This window comes from Rana temporaria, chromosome 8 (assembly GCF_905171775.1).
Source record: "Rana temporaria chromosome 8, aRanTem1.1, whole genome shotgun sequence".
In the NCBI taxonomy this organism is placed as follows: domain Eukaryota; kingdom Metazoa; phylum Chordata; class Amphibia; order Anura; family Ranidae; genus Rana; species Rana temporaria.
This window is the reverse complement of record NC_053496.1, coordinates 96,986,676-96,999,214: the sequence shown is the minus strand read 5'-3', so window position 1 is coordinate 96,999,214 and position 12,539 is coordinate 96,986,676. Positions and strand designations below refer to the sequence as shown.

The 12,539-nt window shown below is 44.0% G+C and overlaps 1 protein-coding gene across 2 annotated transcripts in view; it reads right to left on the bottom strand.

The window, feature by feature from the left end:
• ADAMTS14 (ADAM metallopeptidase with thrombospondin type 1 motif 14) overlaps positions 1 to 12,539 on the bottom strand; it is a 278,768-nt gene that overhangs the window by 57,610 nt on the left and 208,619 nt on the right. For both annotated transcript variants that reach the window (XM_040362329.1, XM_040362330.1), the window contains one exon: positions 7,416 to 7,499. In XM_040362329.1, coding sequence (XP_040218263.1) covers positions 7,416 to 7,499 — 84 coding nt within the window. The remainder of the gene's footprint in view (positions 1 to 7,415; positions 7,500 to 12,539) is intronic.

Below are 12,539 nucleotides of genomic sequence, written 5' to 3'. Positions count from 1 at the left end.
GTAGTTGATTCTAAGTGTGGTATTTGCATTTGGAATCTATTGCTGTGAACCTACATCATGCGTAGGACCTGTCCAAACAAGTGAAACAGGCCATTGTAAGGCTTCAAAAAATAAACAAATCCATCAGAAAGATAGCAGCAACATTAAGAGTGGCCAAATCAACAGTTTTGAACATTCTGAGGAACGAAGAACGCACTGGTAAGCGCAGCAACATAAAGAGGTCTGGACGTCCACTGAAGACAACAGTGATGGATGATCGCAGAATCTGATCTTTGGTAAAGAAAAACCCATTCCCAACATCCAGACCAGTGAAGGGCACTCTCCAGGAGGTGGGCATATCATTGTCAAAGTCTACAATCAAGAGAAGACTTTACAAGAGAAAATACAGAGGGTTCACCACAAGGTGCAAACCATTCATAAGCCTGAAGACTAGAAAAGCCAGATCAGACTTTGCCAAAAAAACTATAAAAAAGCCAAACCAGTTCTGGAAAAGCATTCTTTGGACGAATGAAACTAAGATTAATAATACCAGAATGACGGGAAGAATTTTTTTTTAGGAAAGCTTGGAACAGCTCATGATCCAAAGCACACAACATCATCTGTAAAACATGGTGGAGGCAGTGTGATGGCATGGGCATGCATGGCTTCCAGTGGCACTGGGTCATTGGTGATTATTGAAGATGTGACAGAAGAAGCCGGATTAATCCTGCAGTGTTTAGTGATATACTGTCAGCCAAAATTCAGCCAAATGCAGCAAAGTTGATTGGACAGCTCTTCAAAGTACAGAGGGACAATGATCTAAAACACACTGCAACCCAGGCACTTTTGAAGGAAATGAAGCAGAATATTCTGCAATGGCGAGTCAATCACCTGATCTCAACTCAATTGGGCATGCATTTCACTTGCTGAAAGCAAAACTAAAGGCAGAAAGACCAACAAACAAAGAACAACTGAAGACAGCTTCAGTTAGAGCCTGGCAAAGCATCAGAAAGGAGGAAACCCAGTCCATGGGCTCCAGACTGCAGGCAGTCATTGCGCGTAAAGGATTCTCAACAAAATATAAACAATTTACATTTTATTTATGGTTATATTCATTTGTCCAATTATATCTGAGCCCCTGAAAATGGAGGTACTGTGTATAAAAATGGTTGAAGTTCCTAAAAATTGTACTTGATATTTATGTTCAACCCCTTGAATTAAAGCTGAAAGTCTGCACTTCATAAATTCTTTTGGATTGTTTTGTTTTAATTTTATTCTGGTTGGATACAGAGCCAAAAGTATGAAAACTGTGCCTGTGTCCAAATACATATGGACCTAACTGTATATGCTTCAATTTACATATCTATAGATGCTATACTGTAATGGCGGTGATCAGCGACCTAAGACTGTGTGCTCCATATAAAGTCCCACCTGTCTATGTCCATTCCCTTTCCCCCTCCACCCACTTTTTTGTATTTTTGTCAGCGACTTATAGTGGGTCTGTGATAGGGTGGTGGCCAAACTGATGTTAACAGACATCTACAGTAGAAGGGTCACTGACATTGACATTGTTAGTGACACTAATACAGTGATCATTGATAATAATTTACACGGACACTGCAACATTGTTAACATCTAGGGACAATAAAGGGGTGTGTGCCTAACAATGTATAATGTGAGCTGCTTTTACTTTCTGATCTGGTTGTTCTCCATTTGTAAACACAGAACTCTGTCTGTGATTGGACACAGCCAATCAGCTGATTTTACCCAAGACCATTGACTGAACTCTGCTGCCAAACTTATGCTGTGCCCAATAACAGCACGGGTCAGCAGTGGGTGCATGCTGCGCACCCCAAACCTGGAAGAAGGCCATCATATACATGTATGTCATTGTACCTGTACTTTCCACCCACTTACAGTATATTTACTGTAAGCAGTCTGCAGGTAGTTAAAAGGATGTGAACGCCAAATGTGTTTCCTGCACTTCCCAATTATGTGATCACTGTAATTGGCTGTCACAGTGATCACATGATCCGGTGTGATGCCACAAGGTTGGGGTCTCAGGATGTAGTCACCAGATGGCCACGCACCATGGCTATATAAGAACCAGCAGAGAGCAGAGCTGGCACAACGACAGGAGACTCCATCTGAGGAGAACCAGGTCGGCGGCGGAGAAGACAGCAACAGCAGTGAAGACTGGAGGAAGAACACTGGCGGGAGAAGACAAGAGGAAGATTTTTAATAAAGAACTTGTCAAACCCGTCTTTTTATTTATGCTACGCTGCCTTTTTATTTGGATGAATGGGTAGGGGTACAATGTACCCTATACTCATTCACATAGGGGGCGCGGGATGTGGGGGCCCTCTTGTTAAAGTGGGGCCTCCAGATTTTGATAAGCCCCTTGCCTGCAGACCCAGAGAACCACCGCCCAGGGATTTTGGGAAAAGGCCCTTGTCTCCATTAACATGGGGACACCATGCTTTCGGGTGGACGGTGCAGAACCTCCCTCCTCAAAGCACCCACACCCCCCATGTAAGGGGCGTGTGGCCTGGTATGGTCCAGGAGGGGGGGCACTCGCTCGTCCCCTGCCATTTTCTGGCTTGCTTGGCGTCGCACCGATTAGGACAGTGCCATTGCCGGCAATTGCCGCCGATTTGACATGTCAAATTGCAAAAATGTGAACCAAGGCTTAATGTGAGTTTAGCAGCTGCAGTGTACATGAGGCCTAAATTAGGTTTCACATTAGAGTTTCTTTTCACAGCTGTTTTCAGCCACGCATCTCCTATCACATCTTTAAAAAAGAAAATCTGCAGAGAGAAAAAGGAGACATGATGTGCAGAGTCACATGGTAATATATTGGTTCTCATTGCATGAAATGGTTTAAACAGAAGATTCGTCTACTGATTCAGCTGATGTTTGAGTCGGCACACAGAAGGTTCCTTCATTCACAAAGCTCTTCTGTTCTCTGTGCATGCACTTCTCTGCATGATGGCTATAGTCCCCTTTTTATTCCTTTAAAAATGACAGGGAGTAGACTGGGTCGTGGTTTGCTGTCTGAACCTTGTCTTGGTGCCTCTGCTTATGTTTAGGTCTTCTACTAACTAAAAAAAACAGCAAATGAATGAAAAATAAAAAAATCTTGTTCTTGCAAGACAACTTTTTCTTCATTAAAAAGGCAAATCTGTTAAAGCTGAAGTGAGCATGAAAATGTAACATACTTTAACTTACTGAGGTAGTAACTGAAAATAACAGCAGCCTATGTTACTAAAAATATCATAAAACTGCCTTTTTTACATGAGCAATATAGCTAGGGTTGCCACCTTTTCTTCAAGTCAAACCCGAACACTTTAGCGGCACATGACAATTTTTATTTTATAGTATAAACTATACATGTATTTTGCTACTAAATAACATTTCTAATCATATGAAGTTAATAACTAGAGTCCCCTTTACATCAAAGTGCACAGAGTTCCCTTTCACTTTAAGGGGGGACTCTGCAGACTCTGATGTAAGGGAGAATTCTGGGGATTCTAACATAAGGGATGCTCTGGGAACCTTATTTAAGGGGGAACACTGAAAAGTCTGATGTGTGGAGAGGACTCTAAAGTAAGGGGGGACACTGTTGCTTCTGGTGTAAGGGGGAACTCTGATGGAAGGGGTGCCCTGAGAACCCTCATTTAACTTTTTCTGCCTACTCCCCATTTATCACCACCCTCTGAACTCACCCTTGTAGCCAATTTTCATTCCATGTACTCACCCTATGGTCCATGCCAACAGATTTTATTTTGTACAGTAAACATTTAAACTGTGTCAAATGCTTTTGCAGATAAACCACGTCTACATGCCTTCCTTTATCTAGATGGCAGCTCATCTCCTCATAGAAGGTTAATAGATTGGTTTGGCAAAAACGATTCTTCATGAATCCATGTTGATTACTGCTAATGAATCCGTTCTCATTACTAAAATCGTGTAATTTACTTGGTTGATTTACTAATGCTGGCCATACACGGTTAGAAAATCATTCATCAAAAACATTCGTAATTAAAAAAATCTGTCGAATGTGCATGCGATAACGCCATCATTGTATCAATAGATGTCGCCCAATTATCAACATATTATTGATTGATAACAACATAAACGGTACATTTTTCCTCAATCGATTATACGATCAGCGGAAATTATGTAACACATTTTTGACCTTTGAGATCCTCCCACTAAAAGACATCATGTGTTGTTGCTGTGCATGACACATCTGTCGTTGGAGGTGTTGTTATATTCTGTTGGCATAGTTGTGGATTGTGATCCATCTATGGATGCTCAGAGGAAGAGGAAGATAGCATTTGCTATGCTGGCAATAATGGCACTGGATAAGGAGGCAACAAAAAAGATCTTTCTCTTCATTGCTTGTTGAATTGACTTCTGGGGTTACATTTTAAAGAGGAAGTAAACACTGATGAGTTTTACTTCCTCTTTTGTTCCCTTCAAAATAAAAGCAAATTGGGCAGTATGCATCGCATTGCATGCACTGTCGATTTTTCAAACTATTTTCGATCGATTACACTACTAATCTTTCAAAAACAATCATTTTTGAGAAGAAAATCCGACATGTTGGTTCTTTCTTTTGGCACAAAATTTGTATTTCTAGAATCAAAATTTTCTCACTAATGTTTTGAAAGTCCAACGATCGAGCGTATCGAACGCTTTTTCTAACGATTTTCTAACCGTGTATGGCCAGCATAACACTGGAGAGTGCATAATCTGGTGCAGCTGTGCATAGTAGCCATTCAGCTTCTAACTTCAGCTTGTTCACTTAACCAGTTGCCAACCAGCCGCCGCAGTTTTTCTGCGGCAGGTTGGCACGGTTGCGCGTGTCACCATAATGATATGTCGGCTCCTATAAGTGATAAGAGCAGGCACGTGCGCGCGTGAGGGTCTGGCAGGTTCGATGTCCACCAGCGACTCGCGATCGCAGTATACAGAGGCAGAATGGGGATCTGCCTTTGTAAACAAGGAGGATCACCATTCTGACAGGGGAAATGTCAGAGATCTTCTGTTCCCAGTAATCGGGAACAGTGATCTCTGTCATGTCCCTGGCAGCCCATCCCACTACAGTTGGAATATGCTGAGGGAACATAGTTAAACCCTTGATCGCTCCCTGTCATTGATCAGTGCATTTTTATAGCACTGATCAATGTAATAATGTCACTGGTCCCCAAAAAGTGTAATTTGAGGTCAGATTTTCCCTTGCAATGTCGCAGTCCTGCTAAAAATTGCTGATCGCCGCCATTATCAGTAAAAGCAATTAAAAAAAAAAAGTCCCTAAATCTATCCCATAATTTGTAGACATGATAACTTTTGCTCAAATCAGTCTGATGCGATTTTGTTTTTGCCAAAAACATGTAGAAGAGCATATATCGGTCTAAACTGATGAATAAATTAGCCTTTTTATTTATTTTTGGATATATATTATAGCAGAAAGTAAAAAAAAAATATCTAAATTGTCGCTCTTTTTTTTTTTGTTGATAGCGCAACAAATGAAAAAACACAGAGGTGATCAAATACCACCAAAAGAAAGCTCTATTTGTGAGTAAAAAAGGACGTACATTTTGTTTGGGTACAGCATCGCATGACCGCGCAATTGTCAGTTAAATCAACGCAGTACCGTATCACAAAAAATGTCCTGGTCAGGAAGTGGGTAAATCCTTCCAGGGCTGAAGTGGCTAATTGAAAAAGCTGAAGTTAGAAGATAATTGGCTACCATGCACAGCTGCACTCTCCAGTTTTAGTAAGGGCTCTTTCACACGGAGCGGATCCGTATTTATCCGCTCCGTTAGCCCGTTTGGCTCAGCGGGGATTCCTCCGTAAATCCCCGCTGAGCTGTCGGCGGACAGGGCGGTCCCCGCACACAGTGCAGAGACCGCCCTGTCTCTCCTCCGCTCTCCCCTATGGGGAATCGGATGAATACGGACCGTGTGTCCGTATTCATCTGATCCGTTCCACCGGACGGAATAAAAATAGGGTTTTCTTCCGTCCGCAAAAGCGGATCTTTGTGGACGCGGATGGTTGCGGACGTTAGCGGATGCATCATCCGCTAACGTCTGCAATCCCATAGAGATACATTACAAGTCCGTAAACGGACTTGTAATAAACGGACCATTTGTCCGTACGTGTGAAAGGGCCCTAAGCCCTCGTTCACATTGAAGCAATTTGTTATACGCAGGGCTTTTTTTCATCAGGAACGCGAGGGAACGCAGTTCCGGCACCTCTAGCTCTGAATGTATGTAATGGCAAGGGGTGCTGGGGTGTACTGGAGGGTCTATTGATGCTGGCTGCTGGGGGGGATCTATTGTTGCTGGATGGGATCTATTTTTTCAGTGGTAGGGTCTATTGTTGCTGGGGAGGTCAGATGTCGCTAGTGGGGGATCTATTGTCGCTGGGGGGCTCCTATGCTACTGTGAGACAATCGTTGCTGGGAAACATCTACTGTGGAGGGAGAGGTCTATTGTTGCTAGCTGTTTAGAGTCTATTGTTGCTGGGGGTGCTCCATTGTTGCTGGCTACAGGGGATCTATTTTACTTCCTATCATTAACAAATTACATACAAATTACTTAGTACCACAAATTGATACTTGGTTCTGTATCCATTACTGAGAGGTGGGTAGGGGGTGAAACCAAGGAATAATGCTCGGAGGTGGGTACAGCAAGACACAAGAGGTAACTCGGAAGGAGGGAATTCCTGCACCTATTCTCTGAGAAAAAAAGCACTGGTTATACAAGTCGCAGCCTATTGCACCGTTCCAATCGGTGCAACGCCAACTTTGCGCCACTGTACCGATCAAGTCGAACCCAAAGTCTCACTGAAAAGCGGCATTGAAAATGTGTGATTTCAGATTAAGTCGCACGATTTCAAAACTGTGTTCAATGTGAACGAGGGCTTAATCAACCCCACTGGTTGCTCATTTGTAATCAAAGAATAAACATGGGTAAGAAACGGATACTTGCCTGTGGAGTTACATTTGTCTTCCTGACTTCAAAGTCTGCAGAAAAGGTGTGCTTGGACAAATATGATATGATCCCTGACTGTTTCCCTTGCCACTAATCACATTTTATTGCCCCCCAAGCTTCCAAAGAAGAAATACATTGCTTTGTAGCCAGAATCCTTTACCATTCTAATTACAATTTTAGTCTTTTCTACAGTAGTTTCTTTGAACTTATCCAGCCCACGGCACTTTAGAAGATAAATGTGTGGTGTGAGAAGCACGATGTTCACTTGCCATTTTGTCAAGTACCGTTTTATCAAGCCTTTAAATGCTCCACATGTTTATAATTCTTTACTTATACACGACCATGTGCTAAAATTATTTCTTTAGATAAAGCTTTACTTAAAAAATACTTTTTAAATATTTGCTGAAGATTTTAGTATCACATTGTTCTTACCAAAGCTGTTAGATGATCCTTCTGTTTCTTCTATTTGGATGTGTCTGGCTCCTGCTGGGATCTCAAACATCTTTAGAACACCAGCTGCAATGACAAGGAAAATCATAGGTAATATTTTTATATGGCTAAATATGGTAATGCATGCAATCACAATGTAGTCCTTCCCTTTTTTGATTGCATCTCTGTATAGAGTTACAGTTCAGCAAGGCAAACTATTTAATAATGATGTGACTTGACAACAGAACTGTTCAGTGATGGTGAACCTTTTTTTAAACATATTAAATTGTATATAATTTGGTTCAAAAGAAGAGCATAAAAGATCTCTCAAATCTTCTTCATGTAGCGCCTGGTTACTTTCCAGTACCGGTGCTATGTTAAAATTTAGAGGGGGTCAGAGAGTTAGTCAACTCTGACCATGTTGATTTTTTGTAAATTTGGGTCTCTGTCTCAGCTTTGGCTGTGCTGTGGGTCCATTCTGTTTCTGGGGTGCTGATCTCACCCCAGGTTGGCAGGTGGCAGAAGTGGAGTCAAGGATTGGGTGCTCTTGTCCAGCAGCCTATCAGGCGGGTTTGGCCTCGCTGTGCATGCTGGGAGTGTATATTTATAAGGCAGACGCCATCTTCCTGGGCATGGGCGTTCGCTGCAATTTTTTCAAAGTCGCATTTAACCCTTTCTCCAAATGAATAGCGCAGCTAAAATGACAGGAAAAGCGCTTCTTTTTAGCGGCGCTTTACCAAATGCGCAGCCAGCTGGCAGTGTGAAATAGCTCTTGAGATAATTCAGCTTCACTCCATGCCCATATAAATATCGCCTAGAGAATGTACAGACCCCCCCTTCAGCACAGATGGACCCTCCATTCAGCACAGATGGACCCCCCTTCAGCACAGACTCCCCCATTCTGCACAGACCCCTCCATTTAGCACAGATGGACCCCCCTTCAGCAAAGACCCCCCCATTCGGCACAAACCCCTCCATTCAGCACAGATAAACCCCCATTCCGCACAGACCCCTCCATTCAGCACAGACCCCCCTCAGCACAGATGGACCCCCTTTAAGCACAGACCCCCCTTCAGCACAGATGGACCCCCCATTCAGCACAAACCCTCCCCTTCAGCACAGACGAACCCCCCTCCCCCCATCCGATTCAGTACCTCAGATCAGCCATCAGTGCGGCACAGGCAGCAGGTTCCCTCCCCCGTGTACACATAAACACTGGAGGGGGGGCGGCTTCACTCTGCTCGCTGTGCCTGTGTGACATCCGGCCCGGGACTGCTCAGACAGCCTGCGGCCTGCAAGACTCTACTACACCTTCTTGATTTTCCAGGGGGGGGTCAATTGCCCCCCCTTGCCCCCCCTTGCCATATGGAGCGGACGCCCATGTTCCTGGGTCTTCTCCTCGTGTGGCGCCCACCTTTAGGGTAGCCACTTCACGCTGCCCCGGCGAATGGCCTTCCGGGCCGGGGTTGCGCATGCAACGCAAGGATCCTGGCTTCGGGATCATGTTGGCCTGGAGCAATTGATCTGCTGCTTGGGGACTCAGTAATTGACTGGGTCCCTCCTAAGAAGGTCCTGGGTCGTCCGTCCAGTTGGAGGTGGCCGTACAGTGGAGAATCTGCCTGAGGAGTACCAAGAGAGGCTGTTGTTCCAATAGGGGCCTGACTATCCATTGGGAACCAGGGGAACCGGACACTGAAAAGCTGGATGTTGGCCGCCCGTCAGTTGGTACCCTAATTCAAAACTACCTGAAGGAGATCCAGGTGCCAAGTCTGCTAAGGAGGATTATCTCCGCTGTTCATTTACCAGGAGGGTCTGTGGCAGAGACTTTTTCCTAAGGTTCAAGTGACATTCTGGCTGGTGAGAGAGGCCTGTCCAGGTGCACTATACCCACTCAGGCTGTGGGAGTGGTGAAAGAGACATTACACGTGGGAGCAGGACTGTTTCCCTATTTCTGACACCTGGATCTGCCATCTTCATTTCTTCTAAACCTCTATTCTTCACCACGTTTTATTGTTTTTACCCGGCTGGGTAATAAAGAGCACAGAAAAAGACACCTGTCGTGGACATTCCGTTACTACAACTTTCACCAATCACCCCTAGACATCAGAGGAACACGAGGTAACATGCCACCCAAAACAAACCAGCAGCTCCTTCGGGGGTAGTGCTACATTCATAATAAATTATATTTTTACCTTAGTCTCAGTTTCTTACTGTACTAAATGTACCCAGATACACATAATGCATACAATTGGAATATTTTATATATCAGTATAGTCATCAACTTATCAAAAATGCTATTTCTCTGTTCCTTAAAATATATCTAAACTCAAAGACAAAAATGTTCTTACAAAAAGCAACTTGCCACTCCTTACATTTGGCTGCATTCATTTTAATTTTTTTCTGAATATTTTTCCTTTTTTCAATTGGTGATCTCGCCAGTGACATAATTCCTATCTAAAGCCTCGTACACACTATCAGACTTTCTGCGGACAAAGCCTCAGACTTTTGTCCAAAGGGCTTTGGCCGTGAACTGGTATTGCATACAAACGGCAAAGAATTGTCAGCCAACAAACACGAAACAACGTGTTTTTTCAGCCCTTTAGTGCCACCCTTTGGGCAACTTCTGCTAATATTGTGTTATGGTGAGCCTAAGGCTGGGTTCACACTGCTGTGAATTCATTTGCGAATTTGAGCCGTTGAGTCAAATTCGCAAATTATTAAAATAACATTGTTTTCCATTAGGCCCCTTTCACACTGGGGCGGGAGGCGTGGTGGCGGTATAGCGCCGCTAAAAATAGCGGCGCTTTACTATCGGAATTTCCGCGGGATTCGGCCACTAGCGGTGCGGTATTAACCCCCGCTAGTGGCCGATAAAGGGTTAATATCGCCCGCAATGCACCTCTGCAGAGGCGCAATGCAGGCGGTATTACCGTGGTTTCCCATTGTTTTAAATGAGAAGGAGCGGTAAAGGAGCGGTATACATACCGCTCCTCTCACCGCTCCAAAGATGCTGCTAGCAGGAGATTTTTTTCTCTCCTGCCAGCGCATCACCTCAGTGTGAAAGCCCTCTGGCTTTCACATTGAGGTTGCTGGGCAGGAGTTTTTCAGGCGGTATAGCAGCGCTATTTTTAGCGCTGTACCGCCTGAAAAACTCTACAGTGTGAAAGGGGTCTTAGTGCCGTTCACATTAGTGCAATGAGAATCTAAGCTACGGGAAAAAAGGGTCCTGTGCGAGTTTGATCCGTGTGCGATGCAAATTCAGCTCTATAGACTGGCAGTCCCTGAAATTGCGGCCGTGAAATCGCAGTAACCTAGCCTAGAGGCCAGTAAAATTGTTTTTTTCATTGATTGTTTATCTGAAGATTACAGGGAAGCTATTGCAAGGAAGTTTTATTTTAGGGTGGGGCTCCACTTTAAGGAAATTCATGAATTACAAATAAAACATAAACTAAATGTAGATAACTCTATTTTCAACTTCTTCAACAAAAGTAGGCAGAATTATGCTCCCTGCTTGATCGAGCCTTTTTGAAGTATAGGGAATGTGCACAACAAGTTCTATATAAACATAGTAATAAATGCAGTAAAGCTTTAGCACGCTCGATTTCTAAAAAAACAATCTGGGCACTATTAGCTGGATTCAGAAAGATTTACGCCGGCGTATCAGTAGATACACCGTTGTAACTCTGAATCTACGCCGGCGTTAATTTGAGCGTATTCTGGAAACCAGATACGCTTAAATTAGGCTAAGATACGAGCGGCGTAAGTCTCCTATGCCGTCGTATCTTAGGGTGCAATTTTCCCGCTGGCCGCTAGGTGGCGCTTCCGTTGGGTTAGGCGTAGAATATGTAAATGACTAGATACGCCGATTCACGAACGTATGTGCGCCCGGTGCAGTAAAGATACGCCGTTTCCGTAAGAGTTATGCCGCGTAAAGATAAAGCTGCCCCCTAGCTGGCCTAGTCAATGTTAAGTATGGCCGTCGTTCCCACGTCGAAATTTGAAAAATTGACGCCGTTTGCGTAAGTTGTCCGTGAATGGGACTGGACGTCATTTACTTTCACATCGAAACCAATACGTCCTTGCAGCGTACTTTGGAGCAATGCACACTGGGATATGTACACGGACGGCGCATGCGCCGTTCGTAAAAAACGTCAATCACGTCGGGTCACGAGTAATTTACATAAAACACAACCCCCATCCTCATTTGAATTAGGAGCGCTTACGCCGGCCCCATTTACGCTACGCCGCCGTAACTTAGGAGACAAATGCTTTGTGAATACAGTACTTGCCTCTCTGACTTACGGTGGCGTAGCGTAAATACGATACGCTACGCCGCCTCAAAGATGCGCCCGGCTACCTGAATCTAGCTATATATCTCAAAGGTTCGATGTCCGCAGCAAGGCTTTGTACACGCTTCAGAACAAATAGCATCTACCTTTCATGACTATTACTCCTCACTTTATAACTTAGGAGACTTAAAGTGGATGTAAACCAGATTCATGAAATTTGAGCTGGGCACATATAGCTGCAGTATTTTGTTATGTCTTTTCAATGAGCCAAGTCTTATAGCTCTCTTCTGAATGGTTCCTCTGTTATCAGCCTGAGAACTCCTGATATATTTTTTGACTTTTTAGACAAAAGCAGCCAGAGGGAAGCTCCTATTACAAAACAGCTCTGAGAGTCTCTGCCTATGATGAGAGGGAGTGTGTGCCTTTCCTCCAATCAGCAATGTTAACTATCTTTGCTGTATGCCCAGACATCACACTCTGTGTTAACCAGGAAGAGAAAATCTCCTAACAGGATCTCTACTTTCTAAACAGTATATAAATGTGAACACATCAGATATACAAATAAAACCTATGTAGGGAGATTTGGTTAATCTCTGTGTTACATCTGAGGCTGTTCACTTCACTGGGTGTATGGGGGGGTTTACATCCACTTTAACTTAAGAGACACAAATATCTAATCCAGACAATTTTAATGATCCCCAACTCTCTGACTATAATAAACATACAGCCTTACCATGTATAACAGACAGGGGAGGGCTGACAGGGGGGGGGCAGGGTGGAAATCTCCCCCAGGGCTGGTGACACTATGCACAGCCACCGGCCGCCACTACCACATGCT